This window comes from Narcine bancroftii, chromosome 3 (assembly GCF_036971445.1).
Source record: "Narcine bancroftii isolate sNarBan1 chromosome 3, sNarBan1.hap1, whole genome shotgun sequence".
Lineage (NCBI taxonomy): Eukaryota > Metazoa > Chordata > Chondrichthyes > Torpediniformes > Narcinidae > Narcine > Narcine bancroftii.
This window is the reverse complement of record NC_091471.1, coordinates 75939779-75959191: the sequence shown is the minus strand read 5'-3', so window position 1 is coordinate 75959191 and position 19413 is coordinate 75939779. Positions and strand designations below refer to the sequence as shown.

Here is a 19413-nt window from a genome sequence, read left to right as displayed (position 1 = left end):
AAATCACAGGCCAGGACTGCTCAGAATAATAACAGAAAGTTTCTGGTGTTGTGCCTGGGGTGATGATATAAAAGATATTGTCAGCAGCTATGTCCTTTTAAAACTGTAACGTTGCATTTTTGTATGGACTGGCATAAAATTCTGAGCAGAGATCAGTGGGTCAGGGTACTTGGTCAGGGTTCAGATTGAAGGTTGATCTGGTGGAGATCAGATAAGGTGGAGGTTAATGGTGTAGCTCAACTGTGTCAAGGGTTACAGTTGGCATTCAAGGAGGGGGTGGGTGTTGGTTGTCTGGGGATCTACTAAAAGAGGGTGGGAAAGATTGGTGAATGCAAGGAAATCGATGATGAAGAGGATAGCTGGCAGGTATATCAGCAGAGTGGGCAATGTTGGGAAGAGGTGTCAGGTTTTCTGCCTGGTGAGAAGCATTGTTGTGGGAGAGTGCAGGCCAATGTCTTTTAAGTCAACCTGAAGGAGCTTCATCAGCATTACAGTACCCTACAAATACAGCAATGACCCACAGCTATCACATAATACATGTGAAAATTACCGAAATGGTGCATAAATACAATTTACACACAGTGGTGGATTAACTACCACCCAGGCCCCTAGGTTGAGCTTTAGGAAGGCCCCCCCACCCCCGACCTTGGCCCACCAGGTGATGCCCTCCTCTTCACATATTCTAAATTTATCTGTAGGTGTTTATACTGTGTACGCTGTGCTTGGCAATGGCAGGGTAGAATTGATGGGCTGGGTGGCAATAGCCCAGTGGAGAAGAAGGAGTTAGGCTGATAGTGGTGTGCCTTAGTGCTGGCTGCTGGTGGGGACCTCATCACCAACTCTGACATAGGGCTGCATTTGGAGTAATCTGTCTGGTACCTGGTCAGCTCTCTGCTGCGCAACACCCCCCTGGCTTGTACCAGTCAACCATTTACACCGACCATTGCAAACTCTAGGTACAATTTCTGGAAGCTGCTCTGATTATCGTTCATAATTTATTTTTAAACAGCATGAATAATTAAAGTGATCACTTACTTACTCCTCTCCCATGGTAGTGGCAGAGAGTCCAACTGAGTGCTGCCGTGTCATGTTATGCTCGTTGTGGGGGGCTCCTAAACCCTTCCTTGTTCTTCAGCATACTGGAGATTATGGGCAGGAATCAACCCCATCCTCTACCCCCAATCCTCCATCTTCCCACTAAGCTATTAGATTTTTAATGTCTCTCTGACCCAATTTCATGTTAAAAATCTAATAGTTCGATAGGAAGGTGGAGGATCACGCAGCCCCACCAGCTACTAGAAACAACTGCGTGTATCACCCTGACAATGACATAATGCCAACTCTGGTGCCACCACCACCAAATCCCAGAAACCACTGCATGCATCACCCCGGCAACGGCACGACACCAACTCTGGCCCACAGTCACTGGCTTCACCCACGCAGTAAGTGTGAAACGATAAAACTGAGACCAGGCTACCCTTTACTGACTAGACCCCCTTACCCTCCAGGCCCCTAGGCTTAAGCCTACTCAGCCTAATGGTTAATGCCCCACTGGTTGCACAATTTTGGTCATTACTATAGATATTTGGATTCCACCATCCATTAATAAGGCAGAGTCATGAAGGAATTATGATCTTTGCAATATTTTTTTAAATTTTTGTTAATCATGGAATCTCAGATTGGACAAAAATATTGCACTATACTGTATCTTATCTCAGCACAGTAACTTCCAAAATAATAAAAGGGATGTAATAGATACTCAATGAAAAGAGGATACACTACAAGGACTTCTCCTGAATAAATCTATTCTAGACAATTAGCTTTACATATGGGTAATATTTTTGGGTAATCAGTCCAATCAAATCATGTGAACATACACAATCATATCAAGCTCATTTTTTGATCCATCCAAGAACATTAAATTTATGCTTTAATGTTAACAAATAACAGAGGAGAGGCATAGGCATTAACCCAGTTTAATCAAGTATAAATAAGGCATTCTCCTAATTGTTAGTTATCTGTTGATGCAAACGGTGCAAAGTTTCCAACTGCAATATTTAATCACTCCTTATCATCTGCAAAGAACTGCACATTGTGTAAATTAAATCTGTAGATGACTCCATTTAAGTTTTAGAAAAGATGATAAAAATGAATGAACAAATTGATTTAAGCTCCACTCACCTGGCACCTTTCATTGTGTAGCTTTGTTCTGATTGACAGGCAACTTGTGGCATCATTATTAAATCTTAATTCTGAAAAAAATAAAGGAGTATTAGAGTGTCAAGTTCATTGTGAAAAGAAACATATTGATTACCATTTCTGCAGCTTCTTTCCAGAGCCATGTTATTACAGCCATGTAAAGGGTTGTGTTAAACACATCACCACCAGCAGTTTTCTGGAAAAAAAAATTAACAGTTCAAAGACCTTTGTGGCAATTTAAATTGCAAAGTTCGAAGTAAGAAAGCTTGGTCTGCTCTGTATACAGTATTTGTTGAAGATTTACCACGCCACTCTTCTTACATTGAATTAGTGGCAAATAAACCTAAAAGTGACAAAGCGAAACAAATTCTACGCAATATCCATCCTCTTTCAATTCATATGCCATTGCTATGTCTGCTTATAAGATTCTATGTCATCATACACAATCTTTAAAGGGAAACTTAACCCGAGAAAAGAGTGGCCCAGCTAGTGTGGGAGTAATGTTCCAGTGTGAGCAAAGCAAAAGACGATGTATGGGTTATTCTATAGGAGATATCATCAAAATGCATTTAGTACAGCTCACAGTTTCACTGAAGAATGTGAAAAATGAAATTAAAACAGACATTTTCATATATTTTCAATTACTTTGCAACTATAAATAATTTAATATCAATATAAAACAAGCATTTCAAAAATGTCCAGTCTGTGGCATTTTTTTTTCATTTAGACTTCACAAGGTGTGTCGGTTACTATATGAAGAGGAATGTTCCATCTAATTTGCATATGAGTCAGCCTAACCTTCCCTCCAAAGGAAATCAAACACCAATTGGATGGACATCATGTTGAAACTCTCCAAGCTAAGTTATCAAGATGGTTGAAATGAACTGGGAATTCACTACTGGTGCGTTACTCTAAGGACTGGCTCCTCCCCTGACTCCATCCCTACATATCCTGATATAAACCCTGGGCCCCCGCCAAAACTCCAATTCAGTCCACAGACCATGTGAGCCATTCTTATTGAATAAAAGTGTGTTGTACTCTCTCTGGTCTTCAGTGCTCTCTTTCGCACTACAATTATATTCAATAAAGAACGGGATGGAAGTGCTGTTGAAGCCCGTGATGCTCCTCATCCACCCTCTGTCCCCGAGGTCTTGGAAGAGTTTGCGTACTGGATGGAGTGCTTCCAAATGTACCTGTCAACTACGCAAGAGGTCTACAGAATGGATGAGCTCAAGAGGTTGGCGCTCCTCTCTCGCGTCGGACCTAAAGGATTCCTGATCATCAGGGATTGTACGACTTATGCAGCGGCTGTTGAGAAGCTGAAGTCCAAAATCTCAATCTTCCAGAGACAGATGGACTGAATGGTAGTCTAATTTAAGTTGAAGGCCACCTTACCATACTTCAAAACATTACCATTTGCGGCCACACTCTGGAGAACCACGACGCCTACCTCCAGAACTTTCTCCACACAGCTAAAGCCCAGAACCTCACTTACAACACCAGTAAGTGCATGTTCAGGGCTAGACACCTAGCCATCTCGGGCTACATGGTGGAGAATGGCTTCAATGGCCCCGACCCTGACAGGATGCACTCCTTGTTGGAACATCTGGTCACGAGGACCACGAAGGCTTTGAAGAGGTGCCTGGGCTGCTTCTCATATTACACCCAATGGGTCCTTCAATAAGCAGACAAGGTTCTTCCCCTCATAAAAACCACTTCTTTTCCACTGACAGCCGAAGCTCAAACAGCTTTCAACTACGTCAGAAGCTACATTGTATAGGCCACCATGCATGCGGTGGTCATAAATGTACCTTTTCAGGTGGAAAGTGACGCTTCAGATGTAGCCTTAGCTGCAACCCTTAATCAGGTGGGCAGGCCGGTTGCATTTTTGCCAGGACCCTACAAGGCCCCAAGCTTCAGAATCCATTAGTGGAGAAAGAGGCACAAGCCATTATAGAGGCCATCAGGCACTGGAGGCACTACCAGGTGGGTAAGAAATTCACCTTCCTCACAGACCAGTGATCGGTTGCATTCATGTTCAATAATACAAAACAGGGAAAATTAAAATGATAAAATTGCTAGATGGAGGATTGAATTCTCCACCTACAACTACGACATAGTCTACCGACCTGGTTCCCTCAATGAGCCTCCAGATGCCTTGTCCAGAGGAAGCTGTGCCTCTGCACACACTGGCCAGTTGTGGTCATTGCACAATGAGCTCATGCAAATGGCTCATTTTGTCAAGGCATGCAATTTACCCTATTTGATTGAGGATATCAGGGAGATGACCAGGTCTTGCCAGGTCTGCGCGGACATCTACCATCCCAGAAACGGGCACCTGATAAAGGCATCCAGGCCCTTCGATTTCAGTGTTGATTTCAAGGGACCCCTCCCCTCCACAAACAGGAATGTGTACTTTCTCATTAGACAAGTACTCTCATTTCCCATTCGCCATTCCCTGCTCAGACACATCCACGTCATCCGTGACTAGAGCCGTAGACTCAATTTTCGCCCTGTTCGGGGCTCATTATTTATGAGCAAAGATCTTTGCAAATTTCTGCTGGTGAGAGAAAATTGCATCCAGCAGGACAACCAGCTATAACCCCCCAGGACAGATTGAGAAAGAGAATGCTATGATTTGGAAGGCCGTAAAATTGGCCCTCCTGTCCAAAGGACTTCTAGATTCAGGCTGGCCATGGCACTCCACTCCATTAGGTCATTTCTTTGCACTGCGACCAATGCGTCTCCTCACAAACTGATGTATCCTATCGAGAGAAAGTCAACGTCAGGGACATCCCTCCCAGCTTGGCTCACAGCACCAGGCCCAGTGCTGCTCCGAAAGCACATGAGGAGGAGCAAATCCAAACCCCTGGTCAAGAAGGTGCACCTACTCCATGCCATCCCAACTTACACCTACGTGGCATACCCAGATGGCAGGTAGGACACTGTCTCGATCAGGGATCTGGCACCCATTGGAACTGAGAGTCCACCACCTCAAGGGAGCAAGGACTCTGACCTACTTAGAATTTCCAGAGAAATGCCAATGGGCTCAGGTGAGTTGTCGCAGGAAGTGGCTCCAGCGACCGCTCAGCCAGAGCCAGATCACCCATGCCCTGAGGCCCCAGAACCACAGGAGGGTCGGGAAGCACTGCAGCACTCTGTCCACATTTCCAGACCTCCTGACAGGTTGAACTTGTAAATATCGTAAATATTATTTTGACTATCCGATGTTCTCTGTTTTCACCCGCAGGCTTCATTCAAAAGGAAGGGGTGAATGTAGTGAACTGGGAATTCACTACTTGTGCAATGCTCTAAGGACGGACTCCTCCCCTGACTCCGTCCCCCGCATATCCCAATATAAACCCTGGATCCCCACCAAAACTCCAGTTCAGTCCGCAGACCATGTGTGCCATTCTTATTGAATAAAAGCGTGCTGTACTCTCTCAGGAGTGTTCTCTGTCACGCTACAGTGGTGTTGAAAATTACCGAGGAATTGAGATAAAATACTCTCAGCATGGGCCAGCAATGGGGATGGTCATCGGGCCAATTAATCATTTTAGCAGCATTTTGGTATGTGACCACAAAAATAGTGGAAGGTAGACTCTTTCAATCTTGTTAATTTATACTTCACAATTCCAATGCTCTTCTGTACCTGCAACATTCATGGAAATTAATCATCCCTTTGCAATGAATTTGGATTTTTTTTTCTATTCTTAAGGCTGTTGTACACTCTTAATGCATATTTTAAGTCAAAATTTTCTATTCAATGCATTAACATTGGGACATTTATAAAAAGGCCTCAGTCAACTAATCTGAGTGATTCATTAATAATCTTCATTAGGCAGGCTTCAGGGTTTTGGATTTCTTCATCAAAATTTACGGGTGATGAAGCTTCATTGCTTAGATGCAATGAGTATTCACATTTAATGTCACTGCAAATTTTTTCCGACTGCACATCAAAGATCCTACATCTATTTCCGGCCCCTAGCCCTTCAAGTTCTTACAGTTAAATGGCCAGAAACACTGAAGTACAACAGTTCCGTGGAATACCTGTTGGAAATGCCAAGGGAAGAGAAAAACATTGTTTGTGACCTCTTCTCAAACTTCCCACAATATTTTACAACTGAGTACCAATTCCTCACTTTGCCGCCAGTGAAAGCAAAACTAATTAAGCAACATAATTCCAGCAGAAGCTGGTTTGGTATTAAAACAACAGTAAGACTTGAACTTTGTTTCCATTGTTTTATTGCCAGTAATGGTCTTTATGTTGGTTGCAGCCTGCTGGAGCCTCAGCTGCACTGCCAGATGTTGTTTTACCCACTTCTCCCTCTGATAGCTGATGCATAGCCTCAAACCGTGCATCTTGGCGCCTCAAAGTTCGGCGGGCAGCAACCTCCTTTGAAGAAGACCGCAGAGCCCACCTCACTGACAAAAGGCAAAGGAGGAAAAACCCAACACCCAACCCCAACCAACCAATTTTCCCCTGCAACCGCTGCAACTGTGTCTGCCTGTCCCGCATCAGACTTGTCAGCCACAAACGAGCCTGCAGCTGACGTGGACATTACCCCTCCATAAATCTTTGTCCGCGAAGCCAAGCCAAAGAGAGAAGAGAGAGAGAGCTCAACACAATCACTGCATTGCCCATGGCAGATGGATGAATACAATATTCTTCACTTGTGTTGCCTTCATTGGAATCTTTGGTTTTATATTAAAGCTGTATTACCAGCAGCAACATTTCTGAATTATTAGCTGGTATTTGGTGCAATGTCATCTTTCCAGGTGGAAACAATTTAAAAAAAAATATATACTGACATTTAATAACATTTGAAAAGAAAGGTTGACACTTTCATTCTTAACTTAGACTGAGATCTAATCCCAGATGCACCACAAAAATGCATTAGGGGCCGTTTTTGAACACAGTTCCACCAAGCGGTCGGATGCTTACTTAAAATATGAGATTCAGACAAGTAAAGAGATATTCAATCATTTTGCAAAAATGCCAGGGCAAGTCCTTCTCCTCTGAATTTCAAAGGAAAGGGTCTAAAAAAACACATTGTTCAATTTTGTGGAATCTCCTTTGCTAATAAAGAACTCCATGTTCCAGCAGCTGAACTTGACTTCAGGTTTTGGATCCTGGAACATAACCATGTGCTATTCCTTAACCATTATTTTTCCTCAATGTGCTGCACCTGCGTGTGGAGCCATTAATACACATATCGGTAATCTTCTGGCGTCCAACATGTGCCTGGGCATCCCATCTGTAATGTTCAATCATATGTTTATGACCGTGGAATAGCCAGGCTATTCATGCTGGTTTCAGGACTTGCTATATTGCTTCTTAAAGAGAGCCTGAGTAGCTACTGGCCTGCGTAGATCATTTAAGAAAAGATGTGCTGAAGTTGGAGAGGGTTCAAAAGATGATTCGGGGAATTAAAGGGTTGTCATGTGAGGAGTGTTTTACAGCTCTTGGCCTGTATTCATTGGAAATTAGGAGAATGAGGGGGATCTCACCGAAACATTTTGAATGTTGAAAAACAAGGACAGAGTAGATGAAGAAAGGTTACTTCCCATGGTGGGATACAGCTCTTGGCCTGTATTCATTGGAAATTAGGACAATGAGGGGGATCTCACTGAAACATTTTGAATGTTGAAAAACAAGGACAGAGTAGATGAAGAAAGGTTACTTCCCATGGTGGGAAAGTCTAGGATGAGATGGCACAACTTCAGGGTGGAGAATATCGACAGAATAGAAATGCATCGGAATTTCTTCAGCCAGAGGGTGATAAATCTGTGGAATTTGTTGCTAGAGGTGGTTGTAGAGGCCAGGTCATTGGGTGTATTTAAGACAGAGATTGGTAGGCTTTTGTTTAGCCAGGGCATCAAAAGTTATAGGAATAAGGCCAGACAGTGGGGCTGAGTGGGATAGGATCAGCTCATGATTGAATGGCAGGGCAGACTTAATGGACTGAATAGCCTATCTTTGCTCTTATGGTCTCATGTTTAGAACCTGGCTCAGGTAGTTACTTTTCACAATGTCATTCCCGAATCACCTCATCTTGGACATGATGTTGAACCCTTTTTACAGATCCAACACCAACATCATCCCTCTCACCCCATTTGCCAGCCTACACCTCATAATCTGTTGATTTCTTCCTTCTTTCCACTAACTTGTCGACTCCAGGTTGCATCCTTACCACTCGTCTCCAAACCTATCAATTCCCAAGTACCTCAGGCTCTTCATCCCTACCCTTGTGTTCAGAATGACCTGCTTAGAATCCATTGAATCAGAGTCAGCAGGAAACAGGCCACTCACCCATCATGTCTACGCCCCCCCCCCCCCCCCATCATCTACCCCAGCAAATGGCATCCACTGAATTAACCTTATCTTCCAGCACTAGCCTGTTGTCGTTGTCCCTAAGCCATTCAAGTGCCCATCTCAGTGCTTCTTAAATTATGAATTTTGGTAACATTCAGTGGTAACATAACCTTACCAAATTCCAGGCTCTTACCTGTTGCTATTCTTTGGAAAATTACTGGAATAGGGTCCCTTGTAACAAGCACATCATCATCATTCTCTGAATTTGACACGTATGTATTGTCTAGAAGAGACAAGAAACAACACAGATAAAATATCATTCATTCCTTAATTTTCCATTAGGTTGTACTGTATGAATATATTCATAAAACAACAGCATGACACCGAAAAAATTATTGGACCAATTCACTCCCAGAAAAAGCTGATGTTTCCGTTTATATTTATCCAGCACTTATATCACTATTCATCTTCAAAAGAACGAGGTCCTCTCTTTCTAGGTGCTGGGCAATATCATTTGTCTGGAATTCCAATGCATTGATTTCAGGAACTTTCCTGAACAAATTTAGTTTCCTATATCTCAAAACTGTGCTGAAAAAAAAAAATTAGGCAAAGATTATGCATCCATTATGTCTTTCATTCAGAATGCATTGCATAAAAGGAATTCAGCGGTGACCTTTTCCATTATTCAGAGATAAATGAAAAAATATATAGTTTATTGCATTCTGAGCATGAAACAGCTACCAGTAATCCCTGGTGTGAATACTATTCAGATTAACATCCATCACTTTATAAACACAGGTCATAGAGCTTTCAGTTAATACAGTCCTTCAAAAAAATATTATTTTTTCTGCTTTGAACCTAAATCTATGAAGTGAGTGAAGTTATCCTCTGGGTCACATGCACCTTTCTTCACCTGCCACAGAGTAGTTAAGATAAACCCTGTAAACACAAGAAAAAAGTTTGTCCTGTTTCATTTATATTCTTTCTTCTTTCTTCTTCTTTGGCTTGGCTTCGCGGACGAAGATTTATGGAGGGGGTAAATGTCCACGTCAGCTGCAGGCTCGTTGGTGGCTGACAAGTCCGATGCGGGACAGGCAGACACGGTTGCAGCGGTTGCAGGGGAAAATTGGTTGGTTGGGGTTGGGTGTTGGGTTTTTCCTCCTTTGCCTTTTGTCAGTGAGGTGGGCTTACTGTGTGACAAATTACAAGACTGCGAACAGAGTGACTACAATATATTTTTCATTGTGATGACACCATGTTCAACATCTTCCAATTATTGTAAACTGCTTGTTTGCTCCTTTGTACCACAAAGCAGAATCTATTTATGTCTGAAATTTGTATGCTAAGAATTTAAAAGTGGCCTAAGTAGAAAGATGAAGTGATGAACAGGCTGGAGCAGAAGTCTCATTATGTTCCTTTTCATGCCTGACAAATAAAATTAGGTAATTTAACTGCAAGCAGCAGGAATGTGAGGTAAATGTGCTGGCGTCTCCTTAAAAGACAGGTTATGGGAAGTCTAGTTCTGATATCAGCAGATTCCCTGGAAAGGACTCTTTTTGCTTAATAGGATGACGGGCATTTTTGAGAAGAAACTCCAGACCTGAAACAAAGATGCCACCCAATGAAAAATGTCAGTTTGTAGCTTTTTTTTCTTGAAACAGCTTCTTTCCTTCTCATTGAAAACATTTTCACTCTTCCACTCTCTCTATCCCCATGAAGAAATACCATGGAATTTCTGTTGGATGTTCTAAAAATCAGAAGACTAACAGACGGAATAATGAAGCTACACAAGAACTATTATTTGTGAGAATGGGCATCTGGATATTTCTACACTGATGCTGAGCCCTAATTATCATTCCTCAAATCCATCTATTCATTTTAAAATAGGTTTCTATCTGTTTCCTGACAGTAATATGATTCAAATCAATATTCTGTAATAGTTCTCAATTCCACACTGCCAAAAGTCAACCAAGCGCACTTAATAGGTAGCTGTTACATATTCCAAAATGGGGATGGCAATCTATAATAGTGAATGGACCTCGGTTGTCTGTCGATGGGGCTGCACATTAAGAACAGCTGGATAAAATTCTACATTTCCAGTCACCCACTTGCCTGGCTTCTTCCAAATGGGATTTGTTCCCTTGATATTACTAATCAGACATGTAAGAAGCTTGAGCAATCTAATAATAACATGACTGTACAGTAATTCCAGATATTAAGTTGATATGCTATACAGAAAAAAAGCAAACAATGACCATTCTGGCCAAGATTGAATTTCTATTTTCTATTGGATGCATAGGAATAAACGTAAAACATTTCTCCAAATGAACTAGATAGTTAGGTGTGCTATACCAAACCTGTGCATCAAGTAAGTTAGCTGAATATCATTACAGACAAGTTCTCATATCATAATTTTCTTATTGGCAATACTGAAGAGAATGATGGCATTGTGGTCGCTGTATAGTGGTGTAAAATGAAGAGTCGCAGTCGAGTTGAGTTCAAACGGAAAACACCAGTTTACTGTTGGACTCGTGCATTTTTTAAAACCCTAGGCTCCCAGCTACCCTCGCGCCATGCATAGCCGATGGTAACGTCATCGTGCTGTCCGAGAATTCACAAGGTTTGATTTCCTGGCAGGCGAGCTGCCACATGGCCACGCCTCCCCCACCCCACAGAACCAGCTTCCGGAGACACTAACACTTTCGCTAGGGTGGTCTACATCCTTTGCGCACTGGTGGTACCTATCCAGGTCTAGGTGTGCAGGTTTAAGGTGATCAATTGTGAATGTCTCTGATCTCCCACCTATGTCCAGCACACAATACTTTAAATGGACCTTCATAAGGCCCTAGCAGGGATGGTCTTTGTGCACCTCTACACACAAACACAAATTCACAGCTTTTTAAGTCTCTCGGGATGAAGGATGTTGTGACGCAATGTCGCGACATGGAAACCAGGCCATTTTGCTGAGCCGCTCCTGCAGTTTATTTAAGACTTCAGAGGGTGTCTCTTCTTGTCCTTGGGTTGCTGGTATGAATTCTCCAGGCATGATGAGCGGAGCCCGATATACCAATTCTGCTGATGATGACTGGAGATCCTCCTTGGGTGTAGTCTGTTTTGCAAGGATGGCTCATCTGCCCAATCAGGTCCCTGGATGCGGGCCATCAAATAAGTCTTTCAATGTTGTGATAGTACAGATTCTATCACCAATGTGTATATGCACATATGTACAGATGGTAGTGTAGGATGACTGTGATTGGCTGAGAGCATAACCACACCTACTGGCAGGTCTTAAAGGATTGCCCCTAGCTAGACCAGGTCATTCTGGACTGGTCGACCTACTTGTGATACGCTCCAGTCTTTTAGTTAATAAAAGCCTTGATTTGGATCAACAAGTCTTTGGTTCTTTCGATGCGCATTACAGGTGCCTGTGGAATCTTTTGACCAGGGCGATGGACTGCGGATGGTAGCTGTCATACGATGGAGCTGTGTTCCCAATGTTAGTGACAGCATGCCCCATAGACAGTGGTAAACTGTGGACCTCTGCCAGAGGTGACATGGGGGGGAAGATCAAAATGAGACACCCAGGCAGATATAAATGCTCTGGCACAAGACTCGGTAAAGGAATCCGACAATGGTATCGCTTATGGCCACCTAGTGAACCTGTCCACAATGGTGAACAGGTATTTCTACCCTTGTAACACTGGGATTGGGTCAACGATGTCGATATGCATGTGGTCAAACTTTTGTTGTGGCGGCTGTAAGGGTTGAAGCAGTACCTTCACATATTGCTGCACCTTAGATGTTGGCAGTCTGTGGACATCTGAGCCCAGTAGCCGATGTGCTTCCAGAGTCCATGCCAGATGAGTTTGTTGGAAACCAGGTAGACTGTCGTGCAAATTGAGAAGTGTGCCAATCTGTAAAACGCATCAAAAATGCATCTTCTCCAGCAGCTGGGATGATGGGGGCGAGGCTGATCCGTGAACACATCGCAAAGGAGAATGGTTCCTTTAGGTCCAAAAGCAATGTCCTCAAGGCGCAGACCAGTGACTGCAGTTCAGTGTGCTGGAATCTCTATGTCTTGTTGTTGTGCTTCAGCAAGTGCCACATAGTCAACCCCTGGAGATGGGGATCACAAAGCCTAAAAGCTGGAGCTGGACAGTTCAACCACTGCTATGTTATTTTTACCAGTGATGTGCTTAATCCTTGCGGTGAACTCGGATATGTAAGAGAGGTGGCACTGCTGTTGGGCTGACCATGGATCTGACACTTTTGCAAATGCAAATATTAGTAGTTTGTCGTCTGTGAATACTGTGAAGTCCCTGTCCTCCAGGAAATAGCATAAATGTTGAACCGCCAGATGGAGGGCCAGCAGCTACCTATCGAAAGTGCTATATTTTGTCTCCAGGGGTTGTAAGTGCCTACGAAAGAACACAAGAGGCTTCTAGTGTCCATTGATGCTCTGTTGCAATACTCCACCTGCTGCTGAATCGGATGTCCACTGTTAATGCAGTCGGTACATCTATTCGCAGGTGGACCAGCAGGGTTGCCTTTGTCAGGGTGCTTTTTGTGTTCTTGAATGCTGTCATCGCCTCTTCTGACCATTCCAGGCCCTTAGCTTTTATGGACATGAGGTCGAACTGGGATTTATGATCTGGGCTGTAAATGATAGAGAGTGACAGTAGAAATTGGTTATTCCTACAAATTCCTGTAGGCCATTGACTCTGAATTTGAGGATGGCCTCCACTTTGGCTGGTAATGAAATGACATCCTGGCTGCTGACTTGACATCCTAGTAAGTCGATTGAGGACAGCCCGAATTTGCACTTCGCGGGGTTTATTGTTAGACCGAATTCTTGTAGGCAGCAGTAGAGTAAATGCAGGTGCTGTAGGTGTTCTTTGTCGGAGTGGCTGGCAACAAGTGTGTCATCCAAGTACACAAAGAGAAAGTCCATTCCTCACACCACCATGCCCATAAGCTGTTTAAATATCTGCACACCACTCTTAAGGGCAAACAACATATACAGAAACTCAAAGAGACCAATTGGTGTTATGATAGCAGTTTTGAGTCTGTCTTGTGGGTTCCCTGGGACCTGATCATTCCCTCATACCAAATCAAACTTCGAGAATACCCGGGCCCCCTGGAGATTTGCAGTAAAGTCCTATATATGAGGAACAGGGTAGTTGTCTGCGATGGTGGCATCGTTGAGCTGCCTGTAGTCCCCACATGGTCTCTTGTAGCTGTGGACACCATGTGAAGTGGGAAGCCCACGGGCTGTCAAACCTGCGCACAATCCCCATTTCCTCCATCTTGAGGAATTCTTGTTTGGCCAGGCGCAGCTTGTCAGGCAGTAGTCAGCGGGCTCGGGCATGAATTAGAGGTCCATTCATTAGGATATGATGTATGATGCCATTTTTTGGTCCAGCCATGGAGAACTGTGGTGCAACCATGTCCAGGAACTCTGCAAGAACCTTAGCAAATTCATTAGTGGAATACACCATTGAATCCAAATTTAGGGAAGGTAGCTTGGCTTCTTCTCGGTGAAAAGATTGAAAGGTTTTCATATTCACCAGCATGCAGCCCTTTAAATCTATCAGCAGCGAGTGAGCTCTGAGAAAGTCCACTCCAAGCAATGGCTGAGAGACTGCAACCAGTGTGAACCTCCAGTAGAATTTGTTGCCACCGAATTGCAAGGGTATGGTTCCCTTGCCATATGTGCGGATCGTATTTTTGTTAACTGCCGTGAGAACAGGCCCCGCACTCCTGGTACGGGTATCATAGGCGGTTGGGTGAAGGACACTAATTTCAGCTCCTGTGTCAAATAGAAACTTTCACCCAGAGAGATCGTCCCATAAATAAACCAGGCTGTTACAGTGGCCAGCCGCCATAGACCTTAGCAACATCTGGCCCTAGTGTTTTCTGGAAACGCACATGGTGGTCGCCAACGGCGTACTCCAGAACCCCATCATTGGTGATAAAAACCCCAAGAATCTGTCTCGACAACTTCTTTATTCAGGGTTGTATGTATCCTTGTCACTGTTTGTGTGGAGCCTGGGACTTTGAGTGTTACACAGCACTAATTTCAGTGGGGCACCCGCCGTGCTGCTTCGTGCCCGACAGAACATCCATACAGGCAGCTTCTGCACAGGGGTCTGCAAAGTCTTCAACAGCCAACATGAGATGGATATCCTCTGGCATCTGCTCTAAGAATATCTGCTCAAAGAGCATGGTTTATGACCATCTGCCAGAGCCAACATCATTAGCTTCGACGGGAAGCGGTCACCCAAGCTGTCCACATGCAGGAGGTGCGCAGCTCACTCGCATTGGAAGAGACTCTGTGTGCAGAGAAGTAGGTCTTTCAGAGCCAGATATCTGCCGTGATCTGGTGGATCATGGAGGAAATCAACTACTCGACCTGCCACTTCTTGGTTGAGGGTGCTTGCCACATAGTAGTATTCAGTGGCATCTGCCACTATTCGACGAATGTGAAATTGTGCCTCATTGTGTCCAAAGCACACCTCTGGTTGATTTGTCCAGAACACAGGCAGTTTGAGGAAAACTGGTGAGTTGTCCATTTTGGGTTTTAAAGCCTTTTGGGCCCGTCGGGGTCACCAATGTGGTCGCTGTATTGTGGGTGTGAAATGAAGTCATAGTTGAGTTGAGTTCAAATGGAAAATAACAGTTTACTGTTGGACTCGCACACTTTTTAAAACCCTGGACTCCCAGCCACTCCCGCACAATGGATAGCCGAAGATGACTTCATCGTGCTGCCCAAGACTTCTCAAGCCAGTTCAATTTCCTGCCAGGCAAGCCGCCACAGCATCTAATAACAAATTTCTAAGCCAGCCAAACATTTATTTTTAATTTTGGATGATTTTAATCATGGGTGGCATAGTGGTTCAGTGTTCCTGCATCAGTGATCGGGAGCAGGGTTGGAATCTGGCACTGTCTGTAAGGAGTTTTGCACATTCTCCCATATCTATGTTGGTTTTCCCCAAATGCTTCAGTTTCCTCCCACTATTCAAAATGGACCTGGGATTGATTGTAGGTCAATTAGGTGGCAGGGGCTTCTGGGCTGAAAGGGACTGTTACCATGAAACAATATTCGAATGAGCTGCCATGGGAGGTGGTAGAAGCAGCTATGATAGCACAATTAAGATGCAATTAGAAAGGCGCACATGAATAGGTCAGGAATGGACTATACTGGCAGATGGATTGGTTTAAATTGGCATTGCAGGGTGAAGAATCTGATGCTTTGCTCTTTTTTCTAAGGAAACATCCGTACATCAGCTAATGTACTCATTATGTCAGCCTGTAATGTCAGAGTAAATAATAGATTTGCAACTTCAGAGCAAGATTATGAGCCCTGATATTTACAAGGGCTGAACTTCCAAGCATGGGAATGACTTGTCACGGTTAAATACTTACCTTTGTGGGGAGGGGTGCTGGTTGACGTAAGCAATGCAACACAGGTGAGTGGTAGCACGCATGCACGGGTGTGTTGAGCGTCAGTAAACGGGTGATGGAACTCAGTCGCAGGAGGAAGGGAATGAGAGCATCAGCATTACCTGTGTGGCAGTGAGCCAATGAGAAGGGCAGAAGAGTTTGGCTGAGTGGTGTTTAGGGAGTTAAAGAATGAAATGTTGTGCCTAGTGAATAATAAAGCTGACTTCACAGTATGCTGAAAGAAACAAGTATATCCTTTATTTCAGAATCAGTTGTCATGAACAAGTCATGAATTTCAGTGTCTTCCGTCAGCTTCAGAGAGAAAATGTTCATATTATAACTATCTTCTGCCATTATTATAAAAAAAATAGTGCAGTAAAAGTAAGGCAGTGTCTTTGGTTCATTGATTATTCAGGAATATGTTGGCAGTGGGGAAGAAGATGCCATTGTGCCATTGAGTGCTCATCTTTAGGCTCCTGAACCTTTTACCTGATGGTAGTAGAGTGAAGAGGGTGTAGCCTGGGTGGTGGGGGTCTTTGAGGATAGAAGCTACTTTTTTAAGACCCTGCCTCATGTAGATGTCCTCGATGAAGTGAAGTCTGGTGCCTGTGTTGTCGCAGGCTGAGTTAACAACTCTGGAGTTTTTTCTTTTTCTGAGAGTTGGCACCTCCATACCAGGCACTGATGCAACCAGCCAGAATGCTCTCCATGGTACATCTGTACAAGTTTCCGAAAGTTCTCGGTGACATATTAAATCTCCTCAGGCACCCCATAAAGGATAGCCTCTTGCGAGTTTTCTTGTAAGCTGTGGTAAATCAGTGCTGTTACAGCCTATCGTTTACCAAGAGCAGTTAGCTGCTCTCCTGACTCATCTCTGTCAAACCCACATAGCAACCCATTTATAACCTATACACTTTTGGCAGTTAAAGACACCTGCCCCCCCCCCCCCCATACCCCTCTTCCCCCAACGAGCCATGCCCTCTTCACTGAGCTACCATTGGAAAAAAGGTACAGTAGCCTAAAGACGAGCACTCAGAGGCACAAGGACAGCTTTTTCTCCTCTGCCATCAGATTCCTGAATGAACAATGAATCACAGACACCACCTCAACTTGTCTTTTTCTTTTTTGTTTGCACTGGTTTTATTTATTTTGAAATGTGGTTTATATAAAAGTTTGCACTGAGATGCTGCTGTATAACAACAAATTTTGTGACAATAAATTCTGATTTTGAAGTCTGCAGACATCTTAATTGAAGTAAAAATACAATGATGGAGAAACTCAGCAGTTCAAGCAGTGTACTTTATATAGAAAAGATAAATATATACAAGTCCATTTCGGGTTTGAACCGTTCATCAAGATATGAAAAAAATGTGGGGTGGGGGGTGGGGTGGGGGGGGAGGAGCACAGTCCCACAAGCAAGAGGTAATAGGAGGATAAGGGAGGAAGGGAGCATACACCAGCAAACAGGGGGAGGGGGATGGTACTGTGAATGGGATAAAAATTAGTCTTGATTAGAAGGCAAGATGGGCTATTGCAATTTGGTGGCTGGGTGACAGGTGCCCTAATTTTCTTTTTCTTCCAAGTGGAAAATTTGTACCACTTTATACATTAGAGTCCACAGAACAGGTGGAAAAGCTCGACAGTAAACAATACTCCCAAACCTGGGATCTAATAGCCAGTTAATGAGGAAAAGAAAGAATTGCATTCCTGTTGTTTTGATTGCATAAAAAAAAATCAAGCGCACTATGCATCCTAAGTTGTTTCAACAGTTAACAGTAAATAAATTGGAGCAAGCAAGTTCCAACCCTTGCAGTGCACAACCAAAATGCTCTGCCAGCAGAACTGTGAAAGAAACACAATTCCTGCTAATTGGACAGCACACGTTTGCTGGTGCAGCATTGCTTCTTACACACCATCTGCAGGTTGTCTTTATGATGCAAAGCCAGCATAGAAACAACCCTTTGCTAAGACATAAAAACAAATGTCTAGCCAAATTGATCTGCATGAACGGATTCTTTGCTTTTTAAGTATATTTCCGCATAGGTCAAGTACCCCTTATCCAAAATACATGGAACCAGAGTGTTTCAGATTTTGGATTTTGTAATAATGTGATTAGGGTAATTAAGCAGCACAGCCGCAACTGTATCAGCTGTTAAACAACATCAAACAAGGGTAGGCTTTCAGTCTCCATCTACCATGCTGAGTTTTGATCAAAAGGTTACAGTACACCGTATTTTTTTTTCAATGCAATAATGTTGCGGGTCATGTCACACTAAAACATAGTGTTTTAGGTGGAGATGAATTTCAGATTTCACTTGAAAATAATATTTTGTACTTAACTTGATTCAGAACTATTTTGGCTATTTCACCAATTATTTTCAACAATATCTTTGTACCACAGAGCAGAGAATAAGCAAAATGCGCAGTGAATAATGCATCTAGGTGTAGCGGTAACGACGGTTGGTAACAAACTGGCACCAACAGTGTGTCAGAGCCCCACATGAGAAAGTGAGGTCAGGTGTGGAATTTTCCACTTGAGGCGCCATGTTGGCGCTCAAAAGGTTTCGAATTTTGGACATTTCAGATAAGGGGTACGACCAAACTAGTTATTTGCTAGTTTGTAACAAATGATAGAAATATGGAGTGGAAGATCGGTAGTTGTGAGATACACCCTGGCAATATATGCTAAGTTAGTTTTGCATTAGCACTCGGAAATTTCAAAGCAAACCAAAACTTGTCGAGTAATATTCAAATGACACACATTGCCAAGGACAAGAATATTTCAATGGTATACACCAAATCAATCCAATTGGAAATATTTTGGGATGCTTTCAGATTCCCCTGTCCTGAAAAAAGCTGAATGCGTTTCCAACTGTCTTCTCTGTAGTAAAGCAAGCTTGCTTTTCTTGATGAGAGAAATCGACTGTACCAGTTCATTTTATATCTATCGAATCTCCACCTTGTTTGTATCTCTTTCTGTGTAGATGGCTCGCTCCTAACACAATCATTAGTGAATTTAAATATTAGGCTACTTTAGAGCAGTCTAATATTAACAAGGACAGTCTGGGATCAAGTAGTAAGTGCTGGTGAGTTCAGCTCGTTTGTGGGAAGACAACTAGATCATAGAAGTGCAATTTTGTAGCCTCAGAGATTCACTATTTTTGTATTGTTAATATATTCTTGAAATGTCAAGCAAATCTAACACATCCTAAAGACAAAGAGACGATTTGAGTTTATGTGGACTCAGTCCCATCCCCCCACTTATTTTCCTATAACTTATCAAATTTCCTATAACTTATCTTATTTTCCTATAACTCCCATTTCTCTGATTCAATTGCACCAGGAGCCTATTTAACCTAGCCTATCTATGGATTGTGGAGTACCCAGGGAAAACTGACATGGTCATAAGGGAGAACATAGAATCTCCAAGCACAGATTGAACCCAGGTCCTTAGC

General features: G+C 43.2%; 1 protein-coding gene across 1 annotated transcript in view; it reads right to left on the bottom strand.

The window, feature by feature from the left end:
* Positions 1-19413, bottom strand: part of parp8 (poly (ADP-ribose) polymerase family, member 8) — a 276468-nt gene that overhangs the window by 210040 nt on the left and 47015 nt on the right. Inside the window, exons 3-4 of the mRNA XM_069923074.1 lie at positions 8709-8798; positions 2182-2252 (exon numbers count right to left, since the gene is read on the bottom strand). Coding sequence (XP_069779175.1) covers positions 2182-2252; positions 8709-8798 — 161 coding nt within the window. The remainder of the gene's footprint in view (positions 1-2181; positions 2253-8708; positions 8799-19413) is intronic.